We start from the raw sequence: 9,721 nt of genomic DNA on the forward strand, positions 1-9,721 counted from the left end.
CGGCCGCGGCGCTCGCGGCGGAGCAGCGCGCGCTGCGTTCGGCGCTGCGGCGCGTCTGCGACGCGCTGTGGGGCGGCGCCGACGCCGGCGGCGCCTCGTCGCCCGCCGCGACCCTGCCACCGCCCTCGGCGGCGGCGGCCGCAGCGGCCGTCGCCGCTCTCAGGTCCGAGGTTGAGGCTTTCGAGGGCCGCGCCGATGACGAGCTCGCGAACGACGTCCTCTCGGGTGGCACCTTCTCCTCGGCTTCGCCGCCGCCCCCGCTCCGCCTGCCGGCAGCCTCCCCGACCAGCCCGGCCGCGAGCGCCGCCGGCGCCGCGGCGTCCGCGCTGCTGCCCGCGTCGACGCGCGCGGCTGTCGTGGACGCCGCTGACGAGGACGGCGCTGATGTCAGCACGACGGCGGCGCTGGGCGGCCACGCCCTGGACGGCTGCGGCCCCGCGTCGAGCTGCAACGACCCAGGATCCTCGGACCCCGAGGGGTGGGTCGAGATCGACTCGTCGTCTCCGAGGTTTGGAGCGGCGCGCGGCTGAGGCGGTGTTGTTGGTGTGTCGCGCCTCGGCACACCCCACAACGAGGAGTCAACTGGCTGCGCATTATCCACGCACGGGAGTTCCCGGCATGTTGCATGGCGTTGGGTAGTGCCGGATTCTTGGATGTTGATTACCCGGGATGCTTCAGCAGCCGCTGAAGCATCCAATCCAGGGCCGCACGGCGCTCGCCTGTCGGCAGCTGCTTTCTTATTTTTCAGGGCTGGGTGTTGGGCTTGAGACGCGACCCCCTGGGGGCCTTTGCGCCTGCACCACCTAGCCGCCTTTGGCACAGATTTGTACTCTCTCGTCATCATGTCACCTACCACAGGCATGATGACCCTGCCAACTCACTGGCTTGTTGTACCCGCCTCGATACACACATATACACACTGGTGCATCGCGCTGCATAGCAGACTCCGCACATTCAGGGCTGTTGACCAACATGGGCGGGAGAGCACCGGCCTCCCGCGAGCCAGTGCCCTCAAATTCACGAGCACGGGCGGCCCCCACAGAGGGGCGCAGCGCTGCTCGGCGCGATGTGTCAGACGCCGCAGCTGCGCCGCTGCGGGCCCCGGCTGGGGTGTCCCCTCTGGCTCCGCTCAAACCCAGGGGGCTCCGCCCATGGTCGCGCGTGCGACGCGGCGGGCGGGGTTGTCGAGCGCGTCGGCCCTTTGGCCTTTCTTACTGCAACGGTCCAGCAGGCAATGCGGCCCGCTAAGGGGCCGCGCCAGCCATGTACATGATTCTCGCCACGCTTGGCGGCAGCCGCAACAGTGCCCCTGTCCCCATTTGGGGCCGCTGCCGCCTGTCGCAACCTTTTGTGCCCCCCACCCCCACCCCTCCTGCACGCGTTAGTGCAACCAATAAAATGGGCACCTTCATGGCGTGTGCGTGCGTCAGATGCACGTGCGCGCGTGCACGCGTGCGCTTTCGCATGATTCCGCATCCATCCACGCACGCCGAAATAGGCTTTGGTCGATTGCATGCCACCTGCAAGCCCTCTCCTTTCCAAAGCAATGGCACGTTCCAATTGTGTAACACGGACCCGGGGCAAGCGGCCGTGCATCATGGGTCAAACACCTCAGTCCACGGTTTGACCAGCGGTTACTCATAGATATCGTCGAGCTCTTGCTGAGTCGGCTGCCGCGCAGCCCCAATCCCAAAGCCGCTGCTATCCGAGGGGCCCCGCGCCCGCTGCTGCTCCAGGTGCTGCTGGTACAGCTGCCGCAGCCGCTCCGCCTGTTGTGAGACGTTTGGTGCAACAGTGTGGAGAGTGTGGTGCGTTGGTGAAGAGGCTCGCTTTGAAGGGGGGAAGGGAGGCATGGGCAGAAGCGCAAAGGTGCTGCAAGCCGCCTCGCCTGGCGCCTATGAAAGGCAAGCGACCAGCGTAGTCGGTGAGCGCGGAACGGCAGGAACGCGAGCCGCTCAACAAACCAAAGTCGGCAGATGCGACGTCGGCGAACGTCAGGGTCGTCCATGGTGCGTCCACTGACTTTCGCACCTGCGCTTCGCCACTGCTTGGGGGGTCGGCTGTGGGCTCCTCTGTGCCACCCTCAAGCTGCTGCTCGGCCTGCGAGGCACAGGAACAGCAGCAGCGGCCGGCCAGGTATCATTTCAGCCATCCATATCCTGTCGCCAACGGACAAGCTAACCTTACCGGAATATCTGCAACCTGGCTGCCACTCAATCCACAGTTGTGAGGCGTCCACATCTGCAGGGGTGACGTCCACTCCCCTCGACAGTGACAACCCATCCTGGAAAGCCCATCCGCCGCCACAGCCAACTCTTCAGTGCTTTTTGAAACACGCTAGTAGGAGAGCACTTTGCAACGGCCGGCCCAGTCCCTGTGCATCCAGACATACTCTCACATCCTGACCCAGCTGGCCACTCGGGGAATGCACCGCCACCACCCAAGCCCCACTCCTGCTTTCACACCGGCCCACAGGGCACCACCCATACCCTCATGTGCACCAATCAGCTCACTCACTGACCTGCGTTAGCAAGTCTTCCACGTTCACCCCTTCCAGAGCCTTCTGCAGGCCCTTGCCTGCCGGCTGCTGCCGCAGCAGGCTGCACAGCAGGTGCGCGGTGCCGACGGCCCCGCCCGCGCTGCTCGCACCCGCCGCCGTCGTGACAGCCTGTGCGGAGCAAGGGTGTGAGGCGGGGACGGCTTTGCTGCGTGAATTCGTGTCAGCTAGCCCATGCTGCACTGAGCATGACCTGCCCTGCTCTGGCCCGCCCAAGGCTTCCCCGCTTGCACAGCACAACGAGGCGAGCTGCACACGCCCCCACGCCCACCCCACGCTGCAGCATCCGCACACACACCTCGAGTCCCTTCTCAGAACACAGGAAAACGACGCCCCATGCCCGTTCAGCGTCTCACCTGCAGCGCGGGGCTGAACGCAATGTCGCTGCCCTTGAGGGCGCCCTCCCCCGTGGGCATCACCCTGATCGCGTCCACCCGCGCGCGCGCCGCGTCGAGCGCCAGCCCGTGGCGGTGCAGCAGCTCGGCGGCGGGGGTCCCGGGGTTGGACAGCAGGCCGAGGAGGAGGTGCTCGGGCTCTGCAGGTGCAGGAGCGTGGCACGGCATTCCAGATGGTCGAGAAGCCCACGCGTTGAGGGCGGCGAGCTGTTGTCATTGCAGGTCACTGTTGGCTGAGTTCACAGCTGCGGCGTTCGAAGCTTGTGATCCGTCATGTGTCTGTGATTCTCACCTGCAAACATGAGGCCCTGCCTGCAAGCTTCGCTGCGAGCTTGCTTGACAGCGGCGAGGGCGGGTGCAGAGAGTGTGGAGGCGCGGGCGGCGACCGTACGAAGTCGCCGCAGCGCTGGCCGTGGCTGAACTGGGCTTTGAAGCTTCCAGGCGCCGCGAGTGATCCGGGATGGAAGCTGCTGCATGGTTCCTTCCGCTCAAATCAAATCCTGCACGAAACGGCACTGTACGGGTGGCGAGATCAACACCGGCTGCAGATCTCACTCCTGATACAAAGAGGGCAAATTATGTGCAAGCTGTTGGTAGTATGCCAAATATGCGATCGCAAGCAGGCTACAGCTTCCCAGGAGAGCCGGTTCATGTGACACCTGGTGACGGCCGTCTCTGACAGCGCCGACAGTGTGCCGGGCTGACTGGACTGCAGGCTTGCGAGGCCTGCACAAGCAGAAGCAGTCAAAGTTGGCCGTCACTGTTGCTGAAGCTATTTGCCTCTACACCAGGCAGGCACATGAGACGTGTATTCCACACGAGAGGCATACCGACAAACGACTTGAGATGTGCGCTTGCATTGAGGGGCTTCGGGTGCGCCTCATTTAGGATCATTGACTTGATAACCAAGGGGGCAACAGCTCCAAGACAACAACATCCTTCTCATGCTTGATCTTTGGTATGAAATTCCTGCATGCCACTTTTGATAAACAGCAAGTCAAACAAACGGCGCACAGCCCAGGCATGGCACGTGCAAGCACCCAATTGTACCAGGTAGCAGCAGCAGCAACAGTCCAGCAGCGCCAACCCTCTCATCGTGCCTTGCCTGCCTTGGTCCGTGGGCCCGCCACCCCGCCGGTGATCCTGGCAGCGTGCGCCTCGTCCCTCAGTGTGCGCAGGCCCCAGAGGCATGTCAGCAGGATAACGGCGCTGCCTGCAGACAGCAGGAGTTCAAACCTCAAAGTAAGTGGCGCTGCATATGGAGCACATAAGGGAAAGCCAGCTGGCTGTGCACGAACAATAACATCTGTGCCCGCGTGGTGTCTGACAACATCCGCATTCAATCCTGCACACAGTGAATTGTGGGTGATGCGCAGTGCGAGGCCACCCCCGCTGGATGCGCTTGCGCAAAGCCGGTGACATCACATTGAACTCACCAGCCACGTCCAGCCACATCCAATTGTTGAACATGGGCTTCACGTAAAGATAACGGAAATTGAAGAGAGTGAAAAACGGCAGCATACCAATGGAGAATGCCTATCACAGGTTCGTACGTGGGTGGGGGAAGTTGGGCGGCGGAGTCTGTGCGGATGTTGAAGGCGGCAATTGTTGATGGCAGGAGGTGGGCGTTGCTTCCAGTCGAGGTGGGATGGCGCGGTGCAAAGCATACACGTTGTGCAATTGAATCCTTTGGATGGAGACCTGCAAGTTCTGTGTGCCCACTCCTGCTTGGGTCCGCCTGGCAGCAGCTTCGCTGCTGCAAGTCACTGCAGAGCCCGCCATGCATCGACAACCCACCATGTACACCGCTCGCGTCATCTTGGCTGTAAGGAACAGCACCCCACACATCGTTGCTTGGGCACCAAAGCAGGCCACAAACAGCGTGGTCGCGTCTGTGATCTCAGGTTTGAGCATTGTGAGGCCGATCACGTGGGCGGGTGCCACCAGAGACCAGATGCCGCCAGCGAGAAACACCGCTGCCAACACGTGCTTTGGCTCCATGCTGCCTTGATGCACGTATGTAACTGGCAACGTGCCCGGGTGTGTCGGGGCTGACACGCGGATCAAGTTTTGCCTCTTGCCGGAGGGGAAGCGGTAGGATCGCCACTGCTGACGGTGCTGCCCAGTGCTGCGCCGTTTCGCAAACCTTGGGAGGCGAGGTGGTGGGACAGTTGCACTAGATAAAACTCACGCTGTGGCAGCACGTTCGTTGTCAACGAAAGCGCAGCGAACCAGACCTGCGACCGATCTTGCTGTGTGCGGCAGCTTTGATTGAATGCTTGTATCGAGACAGGTCTGCATCAGCGGCACAAAGGCCGTGGGCCGTAGCTGCAAATCGCCATTTGCATATTCTCGCGGTGGCCACCACAGCAGCACCGGCAGCGGCGCGCGCGGCATGGCGTCCGCAGGTCTGGCTTGAGCCATTGGCAAAGTGCAATGCATCACGTTGTGCGCATGCTTCATCATGATGCAGCTGCTGCCTCCGCCTGGGAGTCGCGGGGTCACGCTGCCTGTCGTGTGTGTTTGAACCCCCACTCATCCACCATGTCCCTCTCAGCGCTGCTCCATGGGGACACCTTCTTTCTTGACGACTTTGCTGTGCGGCAGTGGGACGACCCGAACTACTCAGGTGTGCTGTGAGGTTGGGCGTCCCCAGCCACTTGCTTTTGCGGCGGCGACGACCGTGTCGGCGGCCGCAGCAGCAGATCTTCTTGGCAAAGAGAGTACCTTACCCACCACGCCAGCCCATCAGCAGCGTGCCGCATGTTTTCTCGCCGCCACTCTGCCTACATGAAATAATTCGGCGCCGTAACGCTCCCCAGCTCCCCCCTGCATGCACGCACACACACACACACACACACGCACGCACACACACACACACACACCACAAAAACAACACCTGCGCCCCCAGGCACTCGGATATCACATGACAAGGCGGACTTTGTGGCGAAGGTGCACGAGCTGTTCAAGCAGAGCGGTGCCAAGCTGGTAGATGGCTATGCCCCCTTCTGCAAGCACGGTACGGCTGCTTGGGATGCAGAGCCGTTGTTGCGCCGTAGCGGGTGAAAGATGGAGGGTGTGGGTGCCACGCATTCTGCTCGAGTGCCCACCACCGCTGCCAGAACCACATCATTTCGCGCACAAACAATTCAAAATCGTCCGCACAATTGGCGCAGTATTCGTGCCAAACTTTGTGGGTGCCAAGCTGGGGGCGCTTGATATAACCCCCGACAACCGCCAGCTGCTGCGCTCTGCGTACACGCGGCGCCGGCCAGAGGAGCTCGCCGTGCTGACCAGGCATGAGCCCCTGCCTGGATCAGCAGGGTTTGTGTGTGTGTGTGTGTTTGTGTGTTTGTGTGTGTGTGTGTGTGTGCACGTGTGTGTGAGTGTGCATGGAGGGTGTGTCCTCGGGGCGCAGCCATTCCCTGTTGCGCATATGACCAGCATGGCCCTTACAACCGCTCAGCCATGCGCCCCAGCTGCCACCTGGGCGTGATACGAACGCCCCCGGCCAACCTCAGACGGGGCCGTTCCTCAACATCGCTCCCCCCGCGCGTGCCTGCTTCACCCAGGTGGTTTCCAGAGGCGGCGGTGCAGCCCGTGCCCGTGGCGGCCCACCTGGATCTGATCTTGTACAGCCGGGAGCAGCTGGTGGAGGAGTACAGGGCCATGCCGTCAAAGAGCGGGGGGCAGGTGGGTTAAGGCGTACAGTCCTGCGATTGGCGAAGTGGCACGCTTCATGCCACACTTGCGCGCTGCGTGCTGCACATACGTTCTGCGCATGTATGCTGCGCACAGGGCGTATGCATGGCATGCGCCGGACGTGCATGTGACGCCTGCGGACGCATGCCTAGTGCTGGGTTGAGTGCGCCGCCAGCGTGAAGCCCGCTGCGATCGTGCTGCAGATCGTGGGATGCGCGTCGTGCCAGGGTCTTGCATAGCTGCCCAAGGACCCTCCAGCCAACAGCCCTGCCTCAACACTTCCCGCTGCTCTGTCCATGGCCCCAATAATGACATCTGCTGCCCTTGGGAATCAACGGTGGCTCCACTACCCCGTCACTGTGACCGGCCCCCACCCTATGTGAGGCAGGACCCCGACCTTCTGCTGCCCAAGGTACCGTGGGGCATCATCTCTGTCAAAGCGCAGAACGAAGACTATGAGACACCCGTAGGTCCTTGGCTGCGGCGACACGCTCCACGCCTGACCAGGATTCAAGGGTTTGTTTGGGGTTGATGAACCAGCTCCAGGGTCAAACCATACTTGGTGTGCTTGCAATGCCATGACAATTGACAGCACAATAAGCGTCCACATGACTGATCAGGGCTGAAGTGCACGGTCCCCACCGCCCTCAAACCGACCCGGTGAGCTGCAGATGCAGCCGATCACCATGATACGAAACGCCCTTGGTCGCGAGGAGGGCGGCAGTGGGGTGCCCCTTAACAGGTGCGGCGACAGGTGCATGTGCCGTTCATTGCAGCCAGCTCTGCTGGCTGTTGGCCGGCATGCTGCATCGTCATTCACTGCTCGCTCGCAGAGCGTTGCAAGTTACTTCACAAGCAGGGGGCCAAAGATATTCACCCGGCGCCTGCATGTGCATCCGGCCTTTCTGCAGGTTTCCATGTGCTGACCTGGGTACGGATACTTGCATCAACATTCGCGGTACATCTCAACCTCCCATGCTCGTCCTCAATCACACTTGCTTGAACACACACCCAAAAACACTCACACTCACCCCCCACACACAAACACACACCCCTGCACACACACGCACATGCACACGCCCGCGCCTGCGCCCACACGATTCTCAGGGATGCATACGAGGCGTCCTGCAACTACTGGCAGCACCATGCGCCCATTGTGGCTGGAGAGGAACCCAGCGGCGAGTAGGGCCGGCAAGGGAGTATCATGGGCCCCCCAGCGTGTGCAAGTGGGCAGTGGGCCCCTGCGAGGTTCGCTCAAGCTGCCCAGCCAAGGCAGCTTCTGAGTAATGTCCACACAAACAAGTCGGCTCTCGAGTTGGTTGCCTGCATGAATAAAACTTGTTTCACAGCTGCAAACCTCACAGCAACATGCTGTAGGGGCATCAAAATATATCCAGTCGTCTTACTCAGGCGCGAGCAGGCCTTCATCACATTCAGAGCTCGGTCCCTGGCAGGCAGCAAGGGTTTGCCTGCTGCAGCCAATATGCAAAAGGAAAATGGAAAAAACTTTGGGCGCTTTGCAATAGCGGCGTGAGCGCAGGTTGGGGCAGGAGCCCGACCCAAATCGCCTGCGCAAGTTGGTTGTTTTTTGGAGGTTTTGGCGCCAACGTCTTGCTCCATTGCTGGCTGGGGGTTGCCGCTGGGCCGAGACACAACCTTAACAATGTGCGACAACTTCGCCCTCTGCCTTTCAGTCTGGTGCTGGTTTGAAATGCTGACATGCTGTTTTGGCGGCTGCCGCCTGACCGCCCAGCACCTTGGGTTGATATACACCGTCCGCCTGCCCAGAGTTCCCATTGCGAAGCAGCACCTGACAAAGGCATGGCCATCGAGCTTGTTATAGCACATTGCAGCCTGTAATAGCTGAGCCCCTACGGTACCCTCAGCGCTAGATCGCCAAACAGTAACCGTACGCCTGATTCAAGCCGACATATTTCACTCAACCGCGAAATATGGCGCCTGCAGGTAGACACGCGTGTGCCGGATCGGGCCTTGCGGATCTCGTGCGGCAACAACCGCTTCCTCCGTAAACACTGCGTACCTCACTTGAGGGGATGAATCGAGCTCACTAACATGCAATGAGCACCACACGCTCGCCTTGTTTTAGCAGGCTCCGAGGCCGCAAGTGGCGAGTTGCCCCGCCCACTCACAGGGCGCAGCAAGCAGACGTGGGCCGACGAGGTCGAGGAGAACGGTGGGTTGACAGTGCAATGCCCCGACATGAGCTGCCAAATGTCCTTGGCACCATGCCGCGCCAGGGACGCGGGCCGTGCGTGCTGCGCATGTCGTCCTCGTCGCCTGCATGCTGAACCTCGGCTGAGTCGCACACACGCCTCCCCAAACACAGCTTTGGCTGACGGCTTTGGCTGATTGTAACATCGCTTGTGCCTGCATGCCTCTTCCCGCCTGCCAAACGCAGACAGTCTAAACGAGGTGACCTTTCCTAGCGAGCACATCGGCGCCGGTGCAGCACCACCCAGTGCGCCATCCTCGTACCATGCGCCGGCCCCCAGCAGCCCGCTGCCGCAGGCGGGGCGCATCGCCGCACTCCCCCAGGCGCCACCCCAGCAGCACACGCAGGGAGTGCTTTACGCCATACTGCTGCACGTTGTGCCGCCGGACGCCCCCAGCGAGGCCGTCCTTGACCTCTTCCGCGGAGCGCAGGTGCGAGGGAGGAGGCGGTTGCTGTTGCTTCATGCTGCATCTCGTCCTCTCAATGGCATGGGGATTCCCCGGCGTCCATGCATGGTGGGCCTTGCGTGCTCCCCGTGTTGATTCCCCCGGAGAGCACCTTCCGCTCCCACCCCTGCAGACACGCACGGCATCAGCTTGTCCCAACACACATCCCGACCACCTCCCAGCCGCCGCCCACCACCACCCAACCGTCCCCAACCACCTCCCAAACGCCTTGCCTGCGCAGGTTCGCGGCCTGCGCCACCGCTCAACCCCAGAGGAGCCCTGGACAATCATTGACTTTGAAGACCCTCGTGACGCCAGCGCCGCCATTTCAGACGCCGCCGCCGGCCGCCTGGTGCTGCGCAACGCGGCGGGCGGCGCCATGCGGCTG

At 62.0% G+C, this 9,721-nt stretch overlaps 4 protein-coding genes across 4 annotated transcripts; 2 read left to right on the forward strand and 2 right to left on the reverse strand.

Annotated features, from left to right (window-relative positions):
* Positions 1-23: 23 nt before the first annotated feature.
* On the forward strand, positions 24-530 carry MNEG_8729 (hypothetical protein; the record flags this gene model as incomplete). The annotated part of the gene is made up of 1 exon (XM_014042795.1): positions 24-530. A coding segment is annotated over one exon (507 nt), but the record flags the coding sequence as incomplete, so codon positions are not given.
* Positions 531-1,634: 1,104 nt separating this feature from the next.
* Positions 1,635-3,254, reverse strand: MNEG_8730 (hypothetical protein; the record flags this gene model as incomplete). The annotated part of the gene is made up of 5 exons (XM_014042796.1): positions 1,635-1,769; positions 2,032-2,100; positions 2,522-2,668; positions 2,914-3,092; positions 3,245-3,254. 5 exons carry the CDS (start codon positions 3,252-3,254, stop codon positions 1,635-1,637), a joined length of 540 nt encoding a protein of 179 aa, XP_013898250.1.
* Positions 3,255-4,043: 789 nt separating this feature from the next.
* MNEG_8731 (hypothetical protein) lies at positions 4,044-4,422 on the reverse strand (the record flags this gene model as incomplete). Its single annotated transcript, XM_014042797.1, has 2 exons — positions 4,044-4,165; positions 4,389-4,422. The coding sequence occupies 2 exons, from the start codon at positions 4,420-4,422 to the stop codon at positions 4,044-4,046; spliced, it is 156 nt and encodes a 51-aa protein (XP_013898251.1).
* Positions 4,423-5,496: 1,074 nt separating this feature from the next.
* MNEG_8732 (flagellar associated protein) lies at positions 5,497-7,840 on the forward strand (the record flags this gene model as incomplete). Its single annotated transcript, XM_014042798.1, has 6 exons — positions 5,497-5,581; positions 5,864-5,971; positions 6,536-6,645; positions 7,043-7,120; positions 7,326-7,396; positions 7,762-7,840. 6 exons carry the CDS (start codon positions 5,497-5,499, stop codon positions 7,838-7,840), a joined length of 531 nt encoding a protein of 176 aa, XP_013898252.1.
* Positions 7,841-9,721: the final 1,881 nt, after the last annotated feature.

The sequence above is a fragment of the Monoraphidium neglectum genome (genome assembly GCF_000611645.1).
Source record: "Monoraphidium neglectum strain SAG 48.87 unplaced genomic scaffold scaffold01692, whole genome shotgun sequence".
NCBI lineage: Eukaryota > Viridiplantae > Chlorophyta > Chlorophyceae > Sphaeropleales > Selenastraceae > Monoraphidium > Monoraphidium neglectum.